Genomic DNA, 27683 nt, shown 5'->3' with positions numbered 1-27683 from the left:
CATTGCCCACATGCAGGGTTGACACATTCCACTGATTCTGTTCATGTCGTTTTTTTTTCTTACCGGTATGACTGAAGTGATTTGCACGTAAAACAAGGGCAAGTAAAGTGAAGTATGTGCTGATTGTATACAACATTGACTGTGAGAGCCATGCACTCCCTCTGCGCCCAAAGTATAAATATTTTTTTTTAACCATTTGGAGTCGATGACAGTTCTATTCATATATAAATAATTAAGCATTTTCTGTAACTCGTTATGAAATTTTCAGCATGTATTAAATATATTTAATCTTATTCACCGGGTCATGGTTAGTAAACAAGCCTGATTTCAAACTTGCAGCCCACAGAGAGGGCCACTCATGCAGTCCACTCACTTGCCTAGGTTACCTATCACTGGATTGTAACATTACACACTGGCTCCCTCAAGCTGCAATTCAGCCTTCAGCTAGTCAGAGCAACCAAATAGGAACACCGTTGGATAGAAAAACATTTTAATTTGCAATTTCTGGACCAAACAAAAAACCCATGGGGGGGAAAACATTTATTTACAACCTGGGCTAGAGGGTCGCGCGCACGTGAGCCTCGGCTAGAGAATGTTGCAATTTCAGCCCAGTTTCAGGATCCATGATGTGTTCCTTCATGGACAATGGCTTTTGCCAGATTCCGGGTGAAAGCCAATCGGAGGAGGCCCAGTTGCGTAGTTGCCACTTCATCCTCACCCTGGAATAGAACAAAAGAACTCAAATCAGCTCAGCGAACTCAGAAACAGGTCAGAATTAACCTCGGCCCCTCCTCTACCACATCCTCTCCACTTCCTCCCCAGCACCACCACCTCCTCAACTCCCAGCATTTATTTGCCTTGGAGGGAGTGCAGCACTGATTAACCAGGCTTGGCGAAGATAGGTTTCATCAACTTGGCCTGTATTCCCTTGAATATGGAAGATTAAGTGGCGATCTCATTGAGCTTTTAAATATGATAAAAGGGTTGATCAAGAGAAACTATTCTCTTTGGTGGGAGGTAGTAGAACATGAAGGGGAGAGGTGGTGGGGGGGGGGGGGGGGGGGGGGGTACCTTAAAGATTGTCAGGAAATAATTTTGTCACATCAAGAGGAGTGGAAACCTGAAACTCTATCCCCAAAAACTGTTGGCGGGGGTGGGGGTAGTCAATTGAAAATTTCAAGATGGATTAAACACATTTTTGTTAGGCAAGGGTATTAAAGGTTGCAGAACCAAGACAAGTAGATGAAGTTATGATACAGACCAGCCATGATCTAATTGAATGCCAGACCAAGCTCAGGGTCCTCTGTCTGTTCCTATGTTTGTATCAGTATTAACTCACAGACGCCTCACAGGATGTGTTCACTGCTGGGAGATAATGCACTATCCAGATCAAAACAAGAGTGTCCTCTTACCCCCACAGCTCTCATCTCCTTTTCACTCCCGGTATCATCTGCTGTCACATCCTCAAGGCATTGCATAAGTGCGTACGTCTGCTCTGAGGAAAAGATCACCTGACCAATAGAAACAAAGCAAGGAGAAAATGGGTACAAACACGCAGATCTCCTCCGGAAAGGAAGACAGCCTTCATCCTGTCACACCCTCACTCCCAGGAGCCAGGGCTCCAGTTTACATGACTCATCCCACAATGGCATGTTGTGCGTTCCGACACCAATACCCAATCGTCCTGCTCAAGGGGGTGAATGGCCTACTCCTGCTTCTTGTTTGTATGTTTATATGCATTAGCACAGAGATACATGTAAAACCCACTCTACACTGTTCCCATCAAACACTCCCATGGCATGCAGATAGCAGGTTGGATACAGAGTAAAGTTCCCTCTACCCTGCTCAAACATAGTAATAATGTTCCTGGGATATTTGGCAACACTGACAAGGCAATATTTATTACCCCGAGGGCATTAATCGTCAACAACACAATGTGGTACCAGAATCGCAGTGGATTCCCCCTTTTCCCACCGATCACACCATGCAATTCCACCCGTCCTCCTACCCTCTCAACAACATCCTGATAGCCGAGTACAGACTGGGTCACTCTGTTTCCATCTTTGATGGCACGCAACTCCTCACACAAGAGCTTGGTTAATATCGCTGGTGTTGGGGTGACGGTGAGGACATGTATCCCCTGTAATCTCTTTAAAAATAAATAAATTTAGAGCACCCAATTATTATTATTTTTCCAATTAAGGGGCAATTTAGCATAGCCAATCCACCTAACTTCCACATCTTTGGGTTGTGGGGGTGAAACCCACGCAGACACAGGGAGGATGTGGAAACTCCACACGAACAGTGACCCAGAGCCGGGATTTGAACCCGGGTCCTCAGCACTGTAGGCAGCAATGTTAACCACTGTGCCACGTGCCACCCCTATCCCCTGTAATCTCAACTGTTAGATGCCATATATCAGAGAATGAAAAGAATCACTAATACATTCCAACAATGAACAGTAGTCAAACCTCCTTCTGTTCCATCATAGGAAGAGCATCCAGAAGCAGCGTCATCCAGAAAGATGGTGGAGCAATGCGGGCAGTCATCAATGAGAGCAGCAGATTGGCAGCCTTTGCAAACTGCATCTCCCCATATAGCTTGTGGAATTCACAATACTTCCCTATCAACAAGAAACCACAGATTACACGGCGCAGTAACTTTCCATTCGGCCAAATGGATCCATCAATGTTTATGCTCCATATAATTCTTCTGCTCCTCCTCATCTCCCCCCCCATCAACAGGTCTTTCTATTCCTTTCTCTCTCTCGGGTTTTACCTTCAATGCGTCTATGCTATTTGCCTTATTTGCTATGTAGTAATGTGTTCCACATCCTAACCATTCTTTGGGTCAAGAGGTTTCTGAATGCTCTATTGGATTGCTTGGCGATCGTTCTATATTTAGAGTCTTTAGTACTGGATTCCCCCAAAAGTGGAGAACTTCCGGTGTCTTTCACTATTGCAATGGAGAGGGATAGGGCCATACGGCAGGGCAAGGTTTATAATTGGGGGAGGGGTAATTATGATGCGATTAGGCAAGAATAAGGGACCATAAGATGGGAACAGAAACTGTCAGGGAAAGGCACAAATGAAAAGTGGAGCTGGTTCAAGGAACAAATACTGGGTGTCCTTGATAGTTATGTCCCTGTCAGGCAGGGAGGAAATGGCCGCGTGAGGGAACCATGGTTCACAAAAGAGGTTGAATGTCTTGTCAAGAGGAAAAAGGAAGAGTATGTAAGGATGAGAAAACAAGGTTCAGTTGGGTCGCTTGAGGGTTACAAGGTAGCAAGGGCTGAGCTAAAAAAAGGGCTTAGGAGAGCTAGGAGGGGGCATGAGAAGCCCTTGGCGGGTCGGATCAAGGAAAACCCCAAGGCTTTTTATTCTTAGGTGAGAAATAAAAGAATGACCAGGGTGAGGGTAGGGCTGGTCAAGGACAGTAGTGGGAACTTGTGCATGGAGTCAGAAAAAATAGGAGAGGCGTTGAATGAATACTTTTCTTCAGTGTTCACCAAGGAGAGGGGCCATGTTTTGGAGGATGAGAGTGTGATACAGGTGGGTAGGCTGGAGGAGGTAGATGTTCTGAGGAAGGATATATTCGCAATTTTGAAAAACCTGAGGGTCGACAAGTCCCCTGGGCCAGATGGGATATATCCAAGGATTCTTTGGGAGGCAAGGGATGAGATTGCAGAGCCTTTGGCTTTGATCTTTGAGTCCTCACTGTCCACGGGGATAGTGCCGGAGGACTGGAGAGTGGCGAATGTTGTTCCTCTGTTCAAGAAAGGGAATAGGAATGACCCTGGTAATTAAAGGCCAGTTAGTCTTACTTCGGTGGTCGGTAAGTTAATGGAAAAGGTCCTGAAGGATAGGATTTCTGACCATTTGGAAAGATGCAGCTTAATCCGGGATAGTCAACACGGATTCGTGAAGGGTAAGTCTTGCCTCACAAATTTGATTGAATTCTTTGAGGAGGTAACTAAGTGTGTAGATGAAGGTAGAGCAGTTGATGTCGTATACATGGATTTTAGTAAGGCATTTGATAAGGTTCCCCATGGTCGGCTCATGAAGAAAGTGAGGAGCTGTGGGATAGAGGGAAATTTGGCCAATTGGATAAGTAACTGGCTATCACATAGAAGACAGAGGGTGGTGGTGGATGGAAAATTTTCAGACTGGAGACCAGTTACCAGCGGTGTACCACAGGGATCAGTGCTGGGTCCTCAGCTATTTGTGATTTTTATCAATGACTTGGAGGAGGGGGCTGAAGGGTGGGTCAGTAAATTTGCTGATGACTCCAAGATTGGTGGAGTAGTGGATGAAGTGGAGGGCTTTTGTAGGCTGCAAAGAGACATTGATAGGATGCAGAGCTGGGCCGAAAGATCGCAGATGGAGTTTAACCCTGATAAGTGCGAGGTGATTCACTTTGGTAGAAAAAATTTGAATGCGGATTACAGGGTCAATGGCAGGGTTCTGAGGAATGTGGAGGAACAGAGAGATCTTGGGGTTCCTGTCCACAGATCACTGAAGGTTGCCACTCACGTGGATAGAGCCGTGAAGAAGGCTTATAGTGTCTTAGCGTTTATTAACAGGGGGCTTGAGTTTAAGAGCCGCGGGGTTATGCTGCAACTATACATGACCCTGGTGAGACCACATTTGCAGTATTGTGTGCAGTTCTGGTCACCTCATTATAGGAAGGATGTGGAAGCATTGGAAAGGGTGTAAAGGAGATTTACCAGGATGCTGCCTGGTTTGCAGGATAGGTCTTATGAGGAAAGGTTGAGGAAGCTAGGGCTTTTCTCTTCGGAGTGGAGGAGGATGAGAGGCGACTTAATAGAGGTTTATAAGATGATGAGGGGGATAGATAGAGTGGATGTTGAGAGACTATTTCATCGGGTGGATGTAGCTGTTACAAGGGGGCATTACTGTAAGATTCAGGGTGGGAGATATAGGAGGGATTTCCGAGGTAGGTTCTTTACTCAAGAGTGGTTAGGGTGCGGAATGGACTGCCTGCTGTAATAGTGGAGTCGGACACTTTAGGAACTTTCAAGCGGTTATTGGATAGGCATATGGAGCACACCAGAATGACAGGGAGTGGGGTAGCTTGATCTTGGTTTCGGACAATGCTCGGCACAAAATCGAGGGCCGAAGGGCCTGTTCTGTGCTGTACTGTTCTATGTTCTAACTACCCTATCAAACACTTCAGCCTTGGGAGTTGCAGACAGACCTGCCAAGGGGCCAAGCTCAGAACATCTTAAGATGCAGGAGGCCATTGAACCAATCCAATTTGTGCAGTCTGCTTTGTTCCCATATCTTGGTTGTAACTATAGTGTCCAGGAACACACAAGACATTTTGGCCTTCAAGAGCAATGCTCATTCAGCACACTGTTCTACCTCATCTACACTCTCTACCTAAATCATGCTCATGTAAATTTTGATCCTGATCTTTAAGTCTCTCTGTCTCATTGTCCCATCACATCTCTGCTTTCACCTATAGGCCACTGAACTCTCCACTTACCCACATTTGTCCCATCAGTTGCCTGGTTCCTTCAACACTTCTCGCAAACCTCCATCTATCTCCCTTAACAACCCCCTCAATCCCCATAAATGCTCCCATGAAACCATAAGTCATGGGAGTTGAACTAGGCCATTCGGCCCATCAAGTCTGCTCCGCCATTCAATCAGAGCTGATATGTTTCTCATCCCCATTCTCCAGCCTTCTCTCTTACAAACGTTGCTGTAACTGCCCCCTCCCACAATCCTCTTCATCTCAACTACTCCCTCCCACTTACCTTTCAAACCCCTTGGCCCCGCCCACTGACTTGCCCATCCCAGCAAATGGACCAGGTGCATCACTTTTCAGCTGAGGGAAGAGGTTGGTATGTTCACAGGTGAGAAACCAGACATTTACAGCACAGACAATCATTTGCTCCAATCTACTGCCTGTTAGCTAAAGAAATCCCCAATTAATCCCATTGCTGTGCACTCTCCATAACCCCTTATCAATTCCATTGCCCAGCACTTTTCATAGCCCTGTGTCGATCTTAAATTAATCCCACACCCTGCACTCTTCATAGCCCCAAATTAATCCCATTGCCCAATACTTTTCATAGTCCTGTAACAATCCAAAAGCAATCCCATTGCTGTGCACTCTTTATAGCCATGTATCACTCCCAAATTAATCCCATTGCCCTGCAATTTGCAGAGCCTTGTATCAATGATATAATCCATTTGAGAATACAAAATCATTCAGCGTCTGAGGCATTTTCCAATGTTTTAAATAGACAAAGACGACAGAACACAATACAAGTCATGATAAATATGAACCAACACCATAACAAATACTGGGTATACCAGGAGACTAGAGAATTAGGTCTGCCTACCAAGGAAAGTCAGCCGGTCACTCAGCAGCATAGATGATCCCAAGTTGCTGATCAGGTCAAAGTCAGAAAAGCTTCCTTTAACAGAGTAATCCTGAAGTAGCCTGCAAAATAATCCAGTAACTTTATAAACACAGTATCGCAGAGAAAATCACTGTAGCAAAGCAGCTTCTCTCTCTCAACAGACAGTATGAGTAAAATGGATTCTTACTGCACTAGCTCAGGGAACAAAACTGCCCAACATGAATATCTGGGGGAGAATGAGGCACAGGAATGTCTATAAGAGATGATAAAATACCATAGCGCTATAATAATAATAATCTTTATTGTCACAAGTAGGCTCACATTAACACTGCAATGAAGTTACTGTAAAAATTCCCTAGGTGCCACATTCCGGCGCCTGTTCAGGTACACACGGAGAATTCAGAATGTCCAAATTATCTAACAGCATGTCTTTTGGGACACGTGGGATGAAACCTGAGCACCCGGAGGAAACCCACGCAGACACAGGGAGAACGTGCAGAGTCCGCACAGACCCAAGCCGGGAATCGAACCTGGGACCCTGGCGCTGTGAAGCAACAGTGCTGCCCACTGGGCTACTGTGCTGCCCTTCTATATATTCCCATGAAAACGAAGACACATTGATTGACTGGTCCTGGCTGTGTTCGGAGTCTCCAAATAAGAATTCACAGCATCATTATGGTGCAAGAGGCCATTCGGCCCATCATGTCTACACTGGCTCTCCAAATGCATCATGACTTAGTGCCATTCCCCTGCCTTTTTTCCTGTATTCCTGCACATTGTTTCTATTCAAATAAATTTATGACTCTTCCTAAGCAACCCATAGTTTTTGGCTTGACAACTAATTCTATCCCGAATAATTGTTTTGGGAAGCTTCCCCACCAATGATGTTAAACTGATTTGGCTGTAATTGCTGAACTTATCTCCCCCCCCCCTTGCAAATTCCATTGTCACTTCCTTTAATATTCTTTGACGTATTACATCTGGTCCTGGTGTCTCATCAACTTCAAACACAGACAATCTTTTCAACACTTCCTCATCAATTTTGAACCTTTCTAATGACAGGGTTCCCTTGTCTGTAAAGTACCTACCTCCTTGGTGCCTCAGTCATGCCTCCAGCCTCCATGTGTAAATTTCCCTATTGGTCCCTAATCGGCCTTATTCCTCCTTTTACCATCCTTTTGCTAATTAAATGTCTTTTGGATTCCCCTTTATGTTGGCTGCCAGTCTTATATCATAATCCCTCTTCAATTCTCTAGTGCGCTTTTTCACCTCCCCACTGAAACTTCTGTATTCCTCTTGGATCTCAACTATAATTGTTACCTGACACCCTTCATAAGCACACTTTTTCTTCCTCATCTTAATTTCTATCTCCTTTTTCAACAAGGGAGCTTTGGATTTGTTTGACCTACCTTTCCCTTTTGAGGAAATTTAGCATGACTATGCCAGAACCATTTTTTTTTAAGGTAGCTCTTTTACCACCAGCCTTTTATTCCAGTCTAACAGGTCCAGTTGTGTTCTTGCCCCATTGAGTATTATTCTTACTCTGGATTGCCTATTATCTTTTTCTATCAACATACTAAACCGTACACTGCAATAATCACTGTCTCCTAAATGTCCCCCACTGACACTTGGATCTACTTGGCCCATCTAATTTCCATGAACCAGATCTAACAGTGCATCACTTCTTGTTGGACTGGACGTATGCTGCTGTAGAAAAGGATCCTGAACATAATCTGGGAATGTTTGCTTCCCTCCACCTTTTAGACTTCCACTGTCCAGTTTACATTGAATAATTAAAGTCCCCCATTATAGCTATTCTAATGTTTACATCTCTTTTTTTAAATTTAGAGTGCCCAATTTATGTTTTCCAATTAAGGGGCAATTTAGCATGGCCAATGCACCTATCCTGCACATCTTTGGGTTGTGGGAGCGAGACCCAGGCAGACACAGGGAGAATGTGCAAACTCCACACGGACAGTGACCCAGAGCTGGGATCGAACCTGGGACCTCGGCGCCGTGAGACTGCAGTGCTGACCACTGCGCCACCGTGCTGCCCTGTGTTTGCATCTGTATGTAATTTCCCTGCAGAATTGTTTTTCTACATCCTTCTCCCTAGTTGGTGTTATATAGATGACACTGAAAAATGTAATTTTCCACTGGCGGGTGACAGCAGAACTAGGGGACATAACCTCAAAATAAGGGGAAGTAGATTTAGGACTGAGTTTAGGAGGAACTTCTTCACCCAAAGGGTTGTGAATCTATGGAATTCCTTGCCCAGTGAAGCAGTTGAGGCTCCTTCATTACATGTTTTTAAGGTCAAGATAGATAGTTTTTTGAAGAATAAAGGGATTAAGGGTTATGGTGTTCGGGCCGGAAAGTGGAGCTGAGTCCACAAAAGATCAGCCATGATCTAATTGAATGGCGGAGCAGGCTCGAGGGGCCAGATGGCCTACTCCTGCTCCTAGTTCTTATGTTCTTATGTAACTGCACCCTTTTTGTTCCTTAGCTCATGTCCATATGTTTTGGTCATGTCTGAGATTAGTGGGCTTTTGGACCTCAATTTTTGAGGTACTTTCGGAGATCGTGAGGCTGTTGCCGTGCCCGCTGGTGGCGATCTTCGGAGTTACTGGAAGGGGAGGGGAACCATGTGGCGGCCATTGCCATTCTGATTGCCTGGCGCCGAATTCTATTGGGGTGGAGGAGGGTGGAGCCACCGAGGGTGTCAGCGTTGTTGGGGGATATGGCGGAGTTTCTTAAATTGGACAAAATTAAGTTTGCTCTTAAGAGGGTCAGAGGATGCGTTCTTCGAAAGATGGAGGATGTTCTTATCGCTATTCAAGGATTTGTTTATCACCTGCGGGTGAGGGGAGAGATTTGGGTGGCGAGAAAAAGCAAGAAAATGGCAAACTGTCTGGATTGTGTTATGTTTTTGAAAGATTGAGATCGGTGTACTTTGGCTCTGAATAAAAATACTTACTATACTCTGTGCATTCACACACATACACAGTAACCCTGATATAGGCCTCATTACTTTCTCCCTTACTCCATTTTCACCTATTAACTAACTAGGGCTATCTGTCCCTCCCAGTATTTTGTGCACTCTGATATTCATCTCCAATATTTTATCTTGGTTCCCACACGTCTGCTGAATTAGTTTAAAGCATGAGAAAAATGTCCCACAAAGAACTCCTTGCCAGCTCTGTTCAGGTGCAACCCGCCTGCCTGTACAGGTGCCATCTCCCCAGAGCCAGTCCTAGTGTCCCAGAAGCTGAAACCCTTCTTCCTGAACCATCTTTTCAGCCATGCATTCACCTGCCTTATGGTTCTATGTCTATACTCACTTGCACATAGCTCTGGGATTAATCCGGAGATTACTATATTTGACATCCTGCTTGCTAATGTTCTGCCTATCTCCCTAAATTCGGATTACAGGACCCCATCCTCCTTTCTATCCAAATTATTGGTACCAAAGTGGTCCACAACCTCTGACTATTCACCCTCTTCCCAGAAGAATGTCCTGCAGCTGCTCTCTGTCATCCTTGACCCAGACACCGGGGGGACAACATACGATCCTAGAGTCACATATACGGCCACAGAAACACTTGTTTGTTCCCCTAACTAATGAACCCGATCACTGCTGCTCTTTTTTCTTCTCCCCCTCCTGTACAGCCGAGCTACGTGGTGCTGCAAACTTGGCTCTGACTGCACTCTGAGGAATCGGTGCCTTCACAAGCTTTCAGAACAGAAACCTGATGTGAGCTGGACCCAGGGAACTCCTGTAATACATACCTAGTTCTCTTGGACTGTCTGGTACTCACCCATTTCCCCCTCTGCCTCCAGACTCCTTTGCTGTGGCGTGATCGCCTCTTTGAATGTGCTATCCACGTAGCTCTCAGCCTAGTGGATGCGCGACAGTGACTCCAGCTACTGCTCGAGCTCTGAAACCCAGACTTCAAGTTTCTGCAGCTGGCAAATTTCCTGCATATATGGTCATCTAGGACCCTGGTAGTGTCCCATGACTTCCTACATATTACAGGCTACATATTCCACATGAACAAGCTACCCTGCCATATCTTAACTTTACTTCCCTTAGTAATTCCACTCCCTCAACACCAACATCTCTAATTTGGAGCACCAACATTTACTAAATATATCAAATCAAAAAGTAGTCAACCTACTGTTGAAGGAATAATAGGATGACAGGACTTAGGAAAAGGAGTAGGCCATTTGGCCCTGCTCTGCCAATCGTTAAGATCACTACTGATCTGATTGTGGCCTCAACTCCACTTTCCTCTCTTAATCCTCAACTTCCTTGTTGATCAAAAATCTAATTCAGCCTTGAATAAATTCAATAACCCGTCCGCCACTGCTTTCTAGGGAAGAGAATTCCACAGAGTTAACAATCCTCAGAGAAAACAATGTCTTCTCATCTCAGTCTTAAAAGGGAGACCTCTTATTCTTAAACTGTGTCCCTTAGTCCTTGTCTCCCACACAAGAGGAAAAATCCTCCCATCCTCCCAGTATATCATCCTATCAAGTCCCCATAAATCTTGAATGTTTCATTCTTTTAAACGGCAGTGGATATTGGCCCAACCTGTTCTACGGCGCTGAGGACCTGGGTTCGAATCCCGGCCCTGGGTCACTGTCCGTGTGGAGTTTGCACATTCTCCCCGTGTCTGCGGGGTTTCACCCCCACAATCCAAAGATGTGCAGGTTAGGTAGATTGGCCACGCTAAATTGCCCCTTAATTGGGAAAAAAAATAATTGGGTACTCTAAATTTATTTTAAAAATATATATCTTTAAAAGTCTGCAACTGCTTTTCTACTTTCCTACATTTTAACCTAGCTTCCCTTCACTGTAGCCAGCTGTCTTCATATCCTTATTTATTTATTCTTTTTTAAAAATAAATTTAAAGTATCCAATTATTTTTTCCAACCAAGAGGCAATTTAGCGTGACCAATCCACCTATGCTGCACATCTTTTTGGGTTGTGGGGGTGAGAGCCACGCAGACACGGGGAGAACATGGAGCAGCACGGTAGCATTGTGGATAGCACAATCGCTTCACAGCTCCAGGGTCCCAGGTTCGATTCCGGCTTGGGTCACTGTCTGTGCGGAGTCTGCACATCCTCCCCGTGTGTGCGTGGGTTTCCTCCGGGTGCTCCGGTTTTCTCCCACAGTCCAAAGATGTGCAAGTTAGGTGGATTGGACATGATAAATTGCCCTTAGTGTCCAAAATTGCCCTTAGTGTCCAAAATTGCCCTTAGTGTTGGGTGGGGTTACTGGGTTATGGGGATAGGGTGGAGGTGTTAACCTTGGGTAGGGTGCTCTTTCCAGGAGCCGGTGCAGACTCGATGGGCCGAATGGCCTCCTTCTGCACTGTAAATTCTATGAAAATTCTATGAATGTGCAAACTCCACACGGACAGTGGCCCGGGGCCGGGATCGAACCCGGCTCCTCGGCCCTGTGAGGCAGCAATGCTAACCACTTCGCCACCATGCCGCCTAGATCGAAACACTCACCCAACAGCAGTTACACATTCAGGAGCTCACTCCCCAATCATCATATGGCAGAGAGCAGCAGTGGAACAACTGAACTTAATCCAGCACTAAAACCATAAATTGCCAAACTTGCTCCTCCTAAAAGATCACTTCAAACCACTGAGATAAAGATCAAGAATAGAGCTTTCCCCTCGCTTTTCAGCCTTTTGGCCAATATGAGCGTGAGGTCCGGTGTAATGTCTGGATCTGGTACATGTCTCTTGTGGGGACCATGAATTGGATTCAATTTGAATTGGTTTTTGGAGCAAGCAAGGAGCTGGATTAGGTGTATGCCCCTGTCCACACTCTGAGCTCTGGCTTTGTAACTCTGATAAAAATAATTTTAAAAAAAGAATAGAGCTTCCCCAACTGTCCCAGTTGGTAAAGGCAATGTTTCATGTTCACTTACTGCAACTGGCCTCAGTGGCACACTAGTTGCAGGTGAAGATCTTTCGAGACTGCCACCCCCTATCATCTTTAACAAATTGTGCTGCACAGTGTATGCACATGAATATCAAGTAGCACAAGATCCAGCTTTGTCATCACTCTCATGACCAAACAGTTTGCCAATATTTTGGCAAGCTCTCAGAGAATCACTGGCACCTTGTGAAGCCTCCCAATATTAAACAGTCTGCAAATATTTACTGTCTAGCGTTACTTGGGAAAGTACCAGTTGGACATAGGCAACCTTGAGCTCCTTCAGGAGTGAGCAAACTTGAAAATGCAGATAGGATGAGGCTGATAGATTGCTGCCAGCCTGTTTCGGAAGAGATACGGACCTATCCGAGATGAGAGTTGCGAAGAACGAGTCTTTTGCTCGAACGCTCCAGGATAGTGCTGATCCCAGTCGGTTGTTACGCATTGCTTTCATTGCCATGATTTTACAGATGCTCCTCACTGCAGGAAGATAGACACAGAAGATAAACATTGCACAACAAACTTAAAAATGTCAGTATGTGAAGTAAGCGACAATCTACTAACTTGAGAGGGGTGTTGGTGGAGGAAGGAGACACGGTACGGTACTCATATTGACAGCTTTGACCAGTGAGCCCACTGTACTTACAAATGACTGCGATGAAGCAGTAGAAAGCTGCATATCCAAGTTTATTCATGACACCAAGTTAGGCGGCATAGTAAACATTATAAACGGGAGCTGAAAGTTCCAAAGAAACGTTGATGGATTCAGTGAGTGGACATAACTAATGGAATTCATTGTGGCCAAGTTAAGGTGTGATGAGAAATGGTACTATATTTAATATTTTTGGCGGTTTGTCTTATTCTGTGAAGTAGGTTTAAAAAAAAAAATTTAGTGTACCCAATTTTTCCCCCCACAATTAATGGGCAATTTAGCATGGCCAATCCACCTAGCCTGAACATCTTTGGGTTGTGGGGGCGAAAACCACGCAAACACGGGGAGAATGTGCAAACTCTATACGGACAGTGACCCAGGGCCGGGATCGAACCTGGGACCTCGGCGCCATGTGGCAGCAGGGCTAACCCACTGCGCCACCGTGCTACCCCTCTGTGAAGCAGGTTTGTGCGTCTTTGTGAGAACGTAATTGAATTACGCTGGGGACTGATTGTCTGGTAGGGTTGGAGACTTTGAAAGGAGACAAAGTGTTAAAGATATGTATTTGAAGTAGGAATGGCCAGTGAATTTTCTGTAAGCAAACAGGTAGTGGGTAGAAATCTGCTTTCGCAGTTAAGTAAGGGTTTGATGTTTTCAGTTCTTAAATTTCAATGGGAAGCAAAAAGACTGTTGCAGCTTGCAACGGTTTCATAAATAAACAAAGCAAGGTTATTCAATTTTATTTGACCCTAAAGTGGGGGCAGAGAGAACATGAAATATTTTTATATTCTGGGAAAGTTAAGTTTCAAAGAGGGGCTAAAGATAATGGAATTAAAGAGGAAAAGTTACTAAAGGAGAGATGTTGAGAATTGTGTTTGAGGTGGCCATGTGAGACCTCTTGGGTTGGTTGTGTGAGAAAGACCTGATAGCAACAACTCTGGGCTGGAAGGGATGAAGTTTAAATCAGCCGCCAGAAAAGTCTTGAGGCTGCAAAAAACAAATCTGGTGTTCTGAAGTTTCTTGAATTTCTATAGCTGAATGGGAAAAAGTGAGAAGTCTTGTGACATATCTTTCCTACAGCAATAATGGGTTTGCTTTTTGATATTATTGGAATTTTATAGTTAAACAGCGATAAAGGATTGAAAGGATTGTTACCCAAAGGGTGTTTACTTGTAAGTGTGGCCAAGTAGGATGTCTTTCTGGGGAATGTTTTGTAATACCAATTTTAACTGCGTAAATGTAATCTTGTGTGCTCAAGTTTTCTTTTCTTCTTGTTAATAAACCTTTAAATTTTAACTTTAAAATCCCAAAAGTGTGGAATTTGTGGCTTTTGAATTCAGTAAACTTAGCTTCCCGTTGGCAGAATACACAAAGAGCGTTGACACATGCGCCAAGTTTCCCGTTCCCCGACATTTCGGAGCAAGAAGTGAAATGGAATTGAAGCGTTAACTCTGTTTCTTTCTCTGTCCTCTGATACTGCCAGACCTGCTGAGCCAGCACTCTGTTTTTATTTCCAATTTCCAGCATTCACAGTATTTTGCTTTTATAGAACAAGGCATTACTGAATCTGATGCTGGGAAATTAGTTAGGTCAAATGAACAGTGTGTGTCTGTAGGGGAAGACTTGGATAAGAGTGAGCAACGCATCATAAGCTTTAGCTTAGAAATGGAGAAAAGCAAGGAAACTCTAAAGCAAAACTTCAAAATTGGAAGAGGGCTTACTTCAATGGGATGAAAAAGGACCTCGCCACGGTAAAATGAAAACAAAGATTAACAGGTAAAACTCTAATGGAACAATGGGTGATCTTAGAGAGATGTTTCAGGCACAAGCTGGGTACATTTCAACATCAAAAGCCAGGGACCCTTGACAGGGGAGATGGAGAATATGATGAATCAATAAAAGAGGCTGTATGATGCATGGTGAATTACATGAGTGAGAATCAGGTCAAATACAATTAGCAGGTAAGTGAGAGGAAAATAAGACATAATATGAGGATAGAATGGCAATTAACATAAAGGAGGCACAAAAATCTTCTATGGGCATGTAGATCAGACGTTTTCAAAGTGGGGGTCGCGACCCACGGGTGAGTGCCGGGAGGGTCGCGGAGCCAGCCATCGCGGCGTTCCCGATCTCGGGGGTTCACGTGCAGCAGCCGGCTTTTAACAGTACTGGCTGCGAGCGGCTTTGAAAACGGCGACCGTGACCAGCTATACAAATACGGGTGCACCGAGCGTGCGTGTCCGCTTATCAGTGTGCATGAGGCCCAGGAGTGATGGGACCTGAACTCGGGGTCAAAGTGCGATCGCGGTATGGCAATGGCTGACTGCATGTTGATCACCGATGATGAACAAGGCTATGGCCTCAATCTGTTTTGCATCCCCAAGCATTACTGTACTGATCTGGAGAGAGTATATATTCCTCATGGTTTAATCATGGGCAGAACTCAACGTTTGGCAAGGGATATAATGAAAGCCATGGTAAATCATCACATTGTCACCCTCTGCATACTGAAGGGTGGCTATAAGTTTTTTACTGACGTTTTAGACTACATTAAAACATTGAATCGAAACAGTGACCAGTCAATCCCAATGACGGTGGACTTCATCCACTTGAAGAGTTACTGTAATGATCAGTCAATAGGAAAGCTCCTCAGAGTTTACAAACTGAGGTACGAAATCCATGCTCTCCTCCTGTGAATCTGATTGGAGTGAGATCATGAAGAACAAGCAGGCTCACCTCTCGCATTAAAGGTAAGAGAAAATGGTGGGTCGTGAATGTCGGCTGGCATGGGTCATTAAGGTCGGCCGGCATGGGTCGCGAAGATCGACCAGCGTGGGTCGCGAAGATCGACCAGCGTGGGTCGCGAAGATCGACCAGCGTAGGTCGCGAAGATCGATCGGCGTGGGTCGCGAAGATCGATCGGCGTGGGTCGCGAAGGTCAGCCGGTTGGTAAAAATGGGTCTCGGGGGAAAAAAAGTTTGAAAAACACCGATGTAGATAGTATGTGCATAGTAAGAGGTGAAGGGGGCTATCTGACGCAGGACAAGGCTAGAATACTTGATGAGTATTTTGTCTCGGTGTTTATGAAGGAAGAGGATGCTGACAAAATATCGTTAGATGCGGAGATGCTGCCACGGTAGTGGTTGGCCAGAAGGTTGGGAAATTTTTAGAAACCAGCAAAAGATGATTTTAAAAAATAAAGAGGGAAATATTAAGAGTATGAGAGAAAATGAGAAAATATACAAACAGATAATAAAAGCTTTTACAAGGAAACGAGTATCTTAAAGTAAGCATTGGTCCCTAGTGGATGAGACTGGGAATTGATCATGGGAGACAAAGAAATGGTAGAGACTTTGAACAAGTATTTTACATCTGTTTTCATAGACATAGCGTATAAAAGTGGAGAAGTCTCGCTACAACTGTAAAGGGTTTGTTGAAGTGTAGTCACTTTTTTTTTTAAGTTTAGAGTACCCAATTCTTTTGTTCCAATTAAGGGGCAATTTAGCATGGTCAATCCACCTACCCTGCACATCTTTGGGTTGTGGGGGCGAGACCCACGCAGACATAGGGAGAATGTTCAAACGCCACATTTACAGTGACCCGGGGCCGGGATCAAATCCAGTGATAACCACTGCGCCATTGTGACACCTTGAACTGTACTCATTTTTGTAATGTAGGAAATACAGCAGCTAAGTTGGGCACAGCCAGCTGTCACAAACAGCAATGAAATACATGGCTAGATAATTGAGGGATGTAGGGTGAGCAATAAATGACCCAGCAGGAGAACTCTCTACAGGTTTTAAAAAACAGTGTCACGGGCTCTTTTGAGTGCAGACAGATCCTCAGTTTAATGTCTTAACCAAAGATTGGCACTCTTGACAGTGCACCCGTTGTACCACATTGGACTGTCAGTTTGGATTCTCCGTTTAAACCTCTGCAATGGGACTTGAACACTTGAGTCCATAGCCTTCTGACCCGAGGCGAGAATGCCATCAACTGTCAGGATGAGAGATGCCAGAATCTCAGTGAGCAGGGAAAGCTGTAACAAGAACTGGGAGCATTGATGCTGAAAGTGTACATTGAGGGGTACAGGAGCATCAGGGGCTGTATGCATCCAGTGAAGTGAAATTGAGTAGTAGTATAAGGAGGCTGTGGCACACTGGGAAAAGGGAACAGGGTGTTGTTGACAAAAGAGACTTATTGTGGGGAGAGGGGTGGAAAATAGTGGGTGGAGAGTGGGGATGGGGCCGACTGAGCACTGACCAGGAGGGGAGATGGTAGGGTTGGGTAGAGGAGGGCAGGAGGACGAGTGTGTTTCTCAAAGCTGCCCTGAAGAACCGTGTGTGATCTGAGAGCCCAAAGTGTGAACCTTCACAAACGTACAACACACTGCCGCACCCCCCACCACCACGCACAATTCTGATTGTAAATAAGCAGCTCTTCACCTTGCTCTTTCATCTGTCGCTTTTCACATATTCTCAACACCTTCAGTGCCTTCCGTTCAGTGTTCAGAGGTATGCGCTCAATATAAAGCTCCAGGTAAACACGACCAAACTGTGGACAGTGGTCAAAGTAGTCCACGGCCAACTGCCAGAGGCTGAAATCGTTCAACAGAAGAGGCACAACATTAGCCCACACAGGACAGCACGGGGAATCTCTACACCAACCCTTAATAACAAAGCACAATGGTATATAGTCAGCATGGTTCAGATATGGTGTCATCTTACTGAAACTAAAACTCTCCAGTGACCTACCTCTCATGGTTGAAGAGCCCAGAGGCATATTCCAGAATGAGAAATTCACGAAGATTTGAACCAAAACTGTAACAAGAAAAACACAAGACAAACTCCAAAACCTGAATCCAACCTGTAAAACTTTATTATAATCTTGAATATCAAACCGTAGAAATGCAATCCAACTGCCTCTGAGTGAATGTTATGGGCAATAGCAAGACATATTGTCTCCTCATCCATCTATTCTATTCACACTCCTCCACTGGGTCCTCATTTCCAATACACAACCAGTTTAAAATGTTACAAGTTTGCAGAACCCCTAAAGCATTGAGTGAAGTAACACAAACCCATACTGACCAGGAATTGACCAGGTCAATTCCTGGCTTATGCTAATGTCACCGATCTCAGCCAAGGCGACAGGAAGGATGCTCCAACAAGCCTCAGCACTCCCTGATTCAGGAGATGTCCTGTTACACGATACACAAGTCTAAATGCTGAGTGAGCACAGGATCGGGATTGGTTGTAATGTCACCCACCCCAGAGCAAATGAAGAGAATCTTGCCTGGTGATAGCAGTGAGGGAGGCTGATGGCAACTGGAAGTCACTTGTGGAGTCAACCTCTTCGGTGCAGGCAACAATATGGGAGAACATTTTCTGAAATACCAGCTGCCCTTACAAGAGGAAAAGAGACTCCAAAAAATAGGGCAAGATCAGATCTATTTCTACAATTACTCTGACAAAAGATCTTGATAAGTCAGGGGTGTTTGGTTTTAAATAGTTTTGTGTTTCTACATTAAGCCTCCTGTATTAACCCAGTAATTACACCAAAAAGCCTACTTTAAAACAGTTCTCGGGAATATTCTAGTGGGGAACAACAGGCCCTGGGTCCAGAGCTGCCCCTGTATCATGAAGTGATGGGACCCAGGTTCAGACTGAAACCACATAGTAATGGGACATGTGGGCAGTCGGACACAGGTCCCTATCTTTCTGCACTCCAGCAACAAGTCAAAAACTAAGATCTCTGTACCACTCAGAACATCATTCGCGCTATTCTTTTTCCCAACATGCAAGAATAAGTGGAACACTGAACTGTGGGAGCGTGAATAAAGACACAGAGGTAGATGAAGGAGCAATCTGTCACCAGCACAGCTCAGAGAGGTATGCTATTGTAAGTGTTGGCAATGTAACACACAATCATACAGGGAAATCCTCAGCACAGACTGATAGACTACAGGCAAGCACTCTCACCCTACTAATTAAATGTATACACTCACTGAAGATTATGAGACTGCAGAAGGTTGCAATGATCCAATAAGTCTGTTAGATGAGCCACAAACCACCAATTATTCAGGATGATGCTGTAACAAGAGGTATATGAAACACATTAGTTTGCAGAAACACTGACATTAAAAAAGCAGGTTGCATACCAGACTGGGAAAGCAATGCTTCTATAAAACATAAGAATCCAAGAGCATACAATTTGAGTGTATCAGGAGCACTTGGTATTGCACTGCATGCTTTGATAACTCAGTCTCAGCAACGTTAATGTTTTAAATGAGCAGTGTCCAGAAAAAAGGAACTAAACTTTAATAGAGTTTGCATCAGCTTCAATCCCACTAATTGCTCAGTGAATTAATCCAACAGGTGAATCATAGAGTAAGGGCATCAAGTAGGGGCAGCAGGGTAGCATGGTGGTTAGCATAAATGCTTCACAGCTCCAGGGTCCCAGGTTCGATTCCCGGCTGGGTCACTGTCTGTGTGGAGTCTGCACGTCCTCCCCCTGTGTGCGTGGGTTTCCTCCGGGTGCTCCAGTTTCCTCCCACAGTCCAAAGATGTGCGGGTTAGGTGGATTGGCCATGCTAAATTGCCCGTAGTGTCCTAATAAAAGTAAGGTTAAGGTTTGGGGGGGGGGGGGGGGGGGGTTGTTGGGTTACGGGTATAGGGTGGATACATGGGTTTGAGTAGGGTGATCATGGCTCGGCACAACATTGAGGGTCGAAGGGCCTGTTCTGTGCTGTACTGTTCTATGTTCTAAGTCATAGAGAAGAGGGAAGTCATGAGAAGAGAATAGGTGGGGGTGTTGAAGGGTATCGGATCAAGAGAACAACAATAACTTTTGCAATTACATAGCACCATTAACATAGTAAAAAGGTCTTGCGATATTTCACAGTAACGTTACCAAACAAAATTTAACACTGAGCCACATAGACAGATATTAGGACAGGAAATGTGATCAAAGTGGTAGGTTTGAAGGAGCATCTTAAAGAGATAGAGGTAGAGAGAGACGGTGAGGCTTATGAAGAAAATTGTGGAGCTGGGGGCCTTGGCAATGAACAGCCACCTATGGTGGAGTGATTGAAATTGGGGATGGCTAAGAGACCAGGATTAGAGGAGCAGGGAGATCTCGGAGGGGTGCAGGAGGTTAACAGAGATAGCAAGGGAAAAACCAAATGGGGATTTGAAAAGGAGGATGCAAAAAGGATGGTGAACAGGGCAGCATGATGGCACAGTGGTTAGCACTGCTGCCTCACAGCTCCAGGGATCCAAGTTCAGTTCTGGCCTTGGGTGGCTGGCTGTGTGGAGTTTGCATGTTCTCCCCGTGTCTGCGTGGGTTTCCTCCGGGTGCTCCGGTTTCCTTCCACAGTCCAAAGATGTGCAGGTTAAATGGGGTTATGGGGATAGGCCACGAGAGTGGGACTAGATAGATAGTGTGCTCTTTCAGAGGTTTGCTGCAAACATGATGGGCCGAATGGCCTCTTTCTGCACTGTAGGAATTCTAGGACTTAAGAGTACATTAGGATAGAGGAGGCAGAAAAATGAATCTCAATCTCCCCCCCGACTTTTGGCTTGGGCATACCAGATGAAGGAAATGGATATACTGTATGGGGAAACAGGTTTTAAAATTCAGAGTGAAACCAGAAGAAAAATCAGTTCTTGACATTTTTTTTGAATGTATAATTTGACTGTGATTTTCTGCATTTTGCAGATGGGTGCATGCTCACCTGCAGTCTTTCAAAACCTGGTGGATATTGAATTCAAATGCTGCCAAGAGGATACGGTCCAAGGCCTCAGGCTGGCTCCCAGAAGAAACAAAATGATCCAGACAGAGCTACACACATCAATAGGGAGGAGAATCACTGTCAGGAATAGTCACAAAATACAAGAGGTAGCTGGTAATAGCTCATTGTTCGCTCGCTCACTTCTTTACCCTTCTCCTGGAACACAACCATTCCCATCTTTCTTCTAATCTAAACTATGGTCTGAACTGTACTTGTTTGTTTCAGTTAGGGGCTGGTTTAGCACAGTGGGCTAAACACACACAGGACACAGATCACACAGTGCAGAAGGAGGCCATTCGGCCCATTGAGTTTGTACCGACCGGCGGACTTCCGGTTGTGGCGATGCGGAGCTAAGCCGCACGTTCGGCAGCTCCCGCTATTAAAGGACTTTCGGGCCTATTTTAGGGCCCCAAACGGCGCTGTTTCGACGATTCCCGGTGGGGGAAGGTGTTTGGAGGAACATTCCCCGAAATTTATGGTGCTTACCTGGAATGGGGCAAAGGAAAAAGCTGCAGCAGCTCCCCAGGAAAAGCGGGGGAAGGACAAAATGGTGGCCGGCGGAGCACCCGAACACTGGTGGAAGTGGGCGCAGGAGCAGCAAGCTGCTCTTCTGTGCTGTTTTGCGGAGCTGAAGGTCGAGTTGCTGGACTCCCTGAATGCGACTACCAACAAGCTGCTTGAGACCCAGACGGCCCAGGGGGTGGCCATTCGGGAGTTGCAGCAGCAGGCCGCTGAGCGGGAGGAGGAGGCCGTGGTCCTCGTGGGGAAAGTGGAGTTGCACGAGGCACTTCACAAAAAGTGGCAAGACCGCTTGGAGTGGCTGGACCTTCGCACGAGGCGAAAGAATTTGAGGATCCTGGGCCTGGCGGAGGGGCTGGATCTTCCGTCTTATGTGACCACGATGCTGAGCTTGTTGATGGGAGCGGGGTCCTTCCATTTGCCCCTGGAGCTTGAGGGAGCCCACAGAGTGCTGGCCAGGAGGCCCAAGACAAATGAATCCCCGCGGGCGGTGCTGGTGCGGTTCCATCGATTCAGCGACCGGGAGTGTGTGCTGCGCTGGGCCAAGAAAGAGAGGAGCAGCAATTGGGAGAATTCGGTAGTGCGAATCTACCAGGACTGGAATGCGGAGGTGGCTAAGCGGCGGGCCGGGTTTAACCGGATGAAGGCGGTGCTGCATGCCAAGCAGGTCAAATCTGGAATGCTGCAGCCTGCGCGTCTGTGAGTGACATAGAAGGACCGGGACCACTAATTTGAGTCCCCGGAGGAGGCGTGGGCCTTTGTACAGGCGGAGAAGCTGGACTCGAATTAGGGTCTGGGGGCTGCAGGGTCCGGTGCACTATGGTCGTTGCTGTTTTTGCTGTTGCTGTTTTTGTAACTTTGACATGTGTTTTTTATGCTGGTCTTTTGCTCTGTTTCCGGGTGGGTCTGTTGGGTATGGTTTTGGGTTATGTGGGGAATGTTGGGGGCTTGTGTTTTTTTTTATTTTCTCTTCCGTACGGGGCTGGGGGATGGGGTGGAGCTGGAATTTGGGGGAGCTGCATCAGAAGGGTGGGGTGGGGCAGTGTGAAAGCGCGGGCTTTCCTCTGGTTTCCCGTGCTGCGGGACAGGGGGGGTGGAGCTGGCGGTGGAGGCATGGCCTCTACTGGTTTTTTCCCGCGCTGAAGCGGTGCCAACGGGGTGTGGCAGGAGGGGGGGATGACCCCATGTCGGATGGGGCCGGGTTTTGGCGCGAGTTGCCGGGGTCAGCAGAAGTCAGCTGACTCACAGAAGTACCATGGAGGGTGCGTCGCGGCTAGGAGGGATCCTAGCCTGGGAGGGGTGGGGGGGGATACCGGGTTGCTGCTGGAATGGCCAGGAAGGAGCTGGTGTGGGCTGCGGGGGGGGGGGGGGGGGGGGGGGGGTAGAGGAGAGGCATTATCGTCATGGGGAACAGGTCGGGCGGGGTGTGCTGGCCTGGGGCGAGAAGTCGATGAGCTATGGCTAGTCGGCGGGGGAGGGGGGCGGGGTGCCCTCTGATCCGGCTGATCACCTGGAACGTGAGGGGGCTGAATGGGCCGGTTAAGAGAACTAGGGTATTTTCTCATCTGAAGGGGCTGAAGGCGGACGTGGCTATGCTCCAGGAGACCCACTTGAAGGTGGCGGACCAGGTTCGTCTGAGGAAGGGGTGGGTGGGGCAGGTTTTCCACTCAGGATTAGACGCGAAGAACCAGGGGGTGGCAATTCTGGTGGGAAGAGGGTGGCGTTTGAGGCGGCTGAGGTGGTGTCGGACAAGGAGGGCAGATATATTATGGTGAAGGGTAGGCTGCAGGGAGAGAAGGTGGTGCTGGTTAATGTATATGCCCTGAATTGGGATGATGCTGGCTTTATGAGGCGCATGTTGGGCCGCATTCCGGACCTGGAGGCAGGGGGCCTGATCATGGGGGAGATTTTAACACAGAGCTAGATCCCCCACTGGACCGGTCCAGTTCAAGGACGGGTAGGAGACCGGCGGCAGCGAAGGTGCTGAGGGGGTTTATGGACCAGATGGGAGGGGTGGATCCCTGGAGGTTTGGGAGGCCGAGGGCACGGGAGTTTTCCTTTTTCTCCCATGTCCATAGGGTTTACTCCCGAATAGATTTTTTCGTCCTGAGCAGGGGATTGATCCCGAAGGTGCAGGATGCCGCGTATTTGGCCATAGCAATTTCAGACCATGCTCCGCACTGGGTCGATCTGGAGATGGGGGAGGCGCGGGACCAGCGCCCGCTGTGGCACCTGGATGTGGGGATGCTGGCTGATGAGGAAGTGTGTAGGAGGGTCCGGGGAAGTATCGAGGGGTATCTTGAGACCAACGACACGGGGGAGGTCCGGGAGGCTCTGAAAGCAGTGATCCGGGGGGAGCTGATTTCCATCCGGGCCCATAGGGGAAGGAGGGAGAGGGGGGAGAGGGAAAGACTGGTGGGGGAGCTCCTGGATGTGGATAGGAGGTACGCGGAGGCACTGAAGGAGGGGTTGCTGGGGGAACGGCGTAGTTTGCAGGCCAAGTTCGACTTGTTGACCACCAGAAAGGCGGAGGCACAGTGGAGGGCGCAAGGCGCGATATATGAGTATGGGGAGAAGGCAAGCAGGATGTTGGCGCATGAGCTCCGTAGGCGAGATGCGGCTAGGGAAATTGGTGGAGTGACAGATAAGGGTGGGAATGTGGTGCAGAAGGGGGCAGAGGTGAACAGGGTCTTTAGGGACTTCTACGAGGAACTGTACCGGTCGGAGCCACCGATGGGGGATGGGATGGGATAGAGAGCTTCATGAATAAGCTACGTTTCCCAAAGGTGCAAGAGGAGCTGGTGGAGGGGCTAGGGGCGCCGATAGAGTTGGAGGAGCTAGTCAGGGGGATTGGTCAAATGCAGTCAAGTAAGGCGCCGGGGCCGGATGGGTTCCCGGTGGAATTCTATAAAAAGTATGCGGATCTGGTGGGCCCCCTGTTGGTGCGAGCCTTCAATGAGGCATGTGGGGGTGGGGGGGGGGGGGGGGGGGGGGGGGGGCCTTTGCCCCCGACGATGTCGCGGGCGCTGATCTCTCTGATCCTGAAGCGGGATAAGGACCCCTTGCAGTGTGGATCATGCAGGCCAATCTCACTCCTCAATGTTGACGCTAAGTTGCTGGCGAAGATCCTGGCCACCAGGATAGAGGACTGTGTGCCAGGGGTGATACACGAGGATCAGGCAGGATTTGTCAAGGGACGGCAGCTCAACATGAATGTGCAGAGATTGTTAAATGTTATTATGATGCCGGCGGTGGAGATAGGCGGAGATAGTGGTGGCGCTGGATGCAGAGAAGGCGTTTGATAGAGTTGAGTGGGGGTACCTGTGGGAGGTGCTGGAGCGGTTCAGATTCGGGGAGGGGTTCATCAAATGGGTGAAGTTGCTCTATGAGGCCCCGATGGCGAGTGTAGTTACCAATGGAAGGAGATCAGAGTACTTCAGGCTCTACCGTGGGATCAGGCAGGGGTGCCCCCTGTCCCCCTTGCTCTTTGCACTGGCGATAGAACCTCTGGCTTTGGCGCTGAGGGAGTCGGGGAGGTGGAGGGGCCTGGTGCGGGGTGGGAAAGAACATAGGGTATCGCTGTATGCGGACGACCTGCTGTTGTATGTGGCAGACCCAGAGGGGGGGAATGCCGGGGGTGATGGAGCTGTTGGCTGAGTTTGGGAGCTTCTCGGGCTATAAGTTAAATCTAGGCAAGAGTGAGGTATTTGTAGTACACCCGGGTGATCAGGAGGAGGGAATTGGGAGGCTCCCATTTAAGAGGGCAGTGAAGAGTTCCAGATACCTGGGGGTGCAGGTGGCCAGGAGTTGGGGGACTCTCCATAAGCTTAATTTTACCAGGCTTGTGGAGCAGATGGAGGACGCTGACTGCGTTTGCTTATTTAATTTTAATTTATTTTTAAGTTCTCTTGTTGCTTACTGGGTTTGGGGGGTGGGGGGTGTGTGATACATGTGTTGATACGGTCTTGGGGGTGTTACAGTTATTATGGTGTTTTATTGTTTCTTTTCATTGTTTGTTGTTATATTTTCTGTAAAAAATTCCAATAAAAATTATTTTTAAGAAAAAAGAGTTTGCACCGACCCACTTAAGCCCTCACTCCCACCATATCCCCATAACCCAATAACCCCTCCTAACCATTTTGGACACTAAGGGCAATTTATCATGGCCAATCCACCTAACCTGCACGTCTTTGGACTGTGGGAGGAAACCGGAGCACCCGGAGGAAACCCAAGCAGACACGGAGAACGTGCAGACTCCGCACAGACAGTGACCAAGTGGGGAATCGAACCTGGGACTCTGGCGCTGTGAAGCCACAGTGCTATCCACTTGTGCTACCATGCTGCCCTAAACAGCTGGCTTGTAATGCAATTCCCATACCAGCCTCCCTGAACAGGCGCCGTAATGTGGCGACGAGTGGCTTTTCACAGTAACCTCATTGAAGCCTACTTGTGACAATAAGCTATTATTAAGACCATAAAAAATATGAACAAGAGTAGGCCATGGATGATCCAACATTCCTCGCGTCAACTTTCCTGCCCTTCTCCGTAACCTTAATTTCATTACAGATCAAGAATCTAACTAAGTTAGCCTTAAATATACATAAGGACTTTGCCCCCGCATCTCTCCTTGGCAAGGATTTCCAAAAATTCATAACCCTCTGAGAGGAGAAATGCCTCCTCCTACAAATACTCAGTCCAACATACAATTCCTCCTTCCTAAATGCTCTTAAAATCAATACTTGGCACTTGAAACTCATTTTTCCCTGGGACCTCAGAACTATAATACTTTTAACCTCCTTCAGTCTGTACTTCCACCTAAAATCTATTCCCATTTGACAACCATGATTACACTATCCAACTTTGACGAGTGCACAGTGAGTACGATGTTGTACCTCAGTTTTAGGAGGAACCAAAGAGGAAGTAACAGAGCAATTTGACTGAGCCAGTGGAGTGGCAACAACTGTGCCCAGTGATACCAGATTATTCACAAACACCAGCCAAGTGCAGCTGGCAGCACTCAAAAACTGACCTGCTCAAACAAAAGTGTGCTTGCAATACAATTATATTATTTGGGTTAGCCTTGAGATTTGACAATTTACTCAACTTTTGCAATTTAAGGAAAGATCTCCTGAAATATCTCCAACAACACAAAGCATGTTGCAATTAACTTGGAGTATTAGAACACCACAGCCAATTTCAGGAATTTAGCAACTTCTCTGTCAAGCACTTCATAATTCCGTCAAACATTCCCAGGATAGTTACTACACGGGGTTAGATACAGAGTAAAGCTTCCTCTACACTGTCCCCAACAAACACTCCCCAGGACAGGTACAGCACAGTGTTACAAACAGGGCAACGCACCGTCTAAGCAATCACCATCAGATGCCATAGTACACAACCAATTTCAGACTGACATGTTCAGTATCTTCAATGTTTCCTGTTAATTTTGCCGACTCTTTAATCTGTCCAAATTGAAATCAAGGTTAAAGGTTGGTGCCTAGCCCATGCCGCCCAATGACTACAAAATACACTTGAACCTCTCTTTTACATTGTGTACCAGGTTCAGGGAGCGAGAGTCTGAATGGATTCCATGATGAATGTAAGAAATTGTTATATACTATGATTTCTAGTTGTTGCAGTAATGTAATTTTAGATTTAGATTTGCCGCGTGTATAGATGTACAATGAAAAGTATTGTTCTGCGTACAATCCATGCAGATCATTCCATACATGAAAGACAAAGGACATACAATAAATACAAAATGTAAATACACGATAAAGCTAATGGGTGAAGCATACGGAGTGAAGTGCTACACAGTAAAGATACGTAGAGAGATCAGTTCAGTCCATAAGAGGGTCATTCAGGAGTCTGGTAACTGCAGGGAAGAAGGTGTTTTTGAATCTGTTATTGTGCGATCTCAGACTTTTGTATCTTCTGCCCGATAGAAGAGGTTGGAAGAGAGAATTGATTATGTTGCCTGCTTTTCCAAGACAGCGGGAGGTCTAGACAGAGTCAATGGATATTAAAAATCTGGTTTAAGCTACATACAGACAGTATGTCTGCTAAAACTATGAATAAGGGGTCCCAAAAGTTAGGTCATCATTGGTTTTAACTATTTACTTGTTTTCAGATAGATGGCTAATTGAACATGGTTTTGATTTTGAAGGATCCCCAGGGTGTAGATAATTTATGAAGGATGGTGCTTAGTCCTGAATAAGAGGTGACTGAGGAATGCCTTATGATATAATTAAGAGATAGAGCCAGGTCCACCTGTGGTTTTACAGTTTGCCATAGGATTTTAGTCTGACAAGATAGGGCTTCAGGTGGCCCCCAAAAGGTTCTGTCCAAGATCTTTGCACAGAGAAAAGCA

The 27683-nt window shown here is 46.6% G+C and overlaps 1 protein-coding gene across 1 annotated transcript in view; it reads right to left on the bottom strand.

Annotated features, from left to right (window-relative positions):
- Nucleotides 1-473: 473 nt before the first annotated feature.
- Nucleotides 474-27683, bottom strand: part of nup85 (nucleoporin 85) — a 75325-nt gene continuing 48115 nt past the window's right edge. Inside the window, exons 11-19 of the mRNA XM_038777161.1 lie at nt 20738-20844; nt 19010-19093; nt 17757-17822; nt 17448-17599; nt 12713-12830; nt 6374-6474; nt 2472-2623; nt 1413-1511; nt 474-719 (exon numbers count right to left, since the gene is read on the bottom strand). Of these exons, the coding sequence (XP_038633089.1) occupies nt 615-719; nt 1413-1511; nt 2472-2623; nt 6374-6474; nt 12713-12830; nt 17448-17599; nt 17757-17822; nt 19010-19093; nt 20738-20844 (984 nt within the window). The 3' untranslated portion in view covers nt 474-614. The remainder of the gene's footprint in view (nt 720-1412; nt 1512-2471; nt 2624-6373; nt 6475-12712; nt 12831-17447; nt 17600-17756; nt 17823-19009; nt 19094-20737; nt 20845-27683) is intronic.

This window comes from Scyliorhinus canicula, chromosome 18 (genome assembly GCF_902713615.1).
Source record: "Scyliorhinus canicula chromosome 18, sScyCan1.1, whole genome shotgun sequence".
Taxonomy (NCBI): domain Eukaryota; kingdom Metazoa; phylum Chordata; class Chondrichthyes; order Carcharhiniformes; family Scyliorhinidae; genus Scyliorhinus; species Scyliorhinus canicula.
The sequence above is the reverse complement of the archived record's forward strand: the minus strand, read 5'-3'. Positions and strand labels throughout refer to the sequence as shown.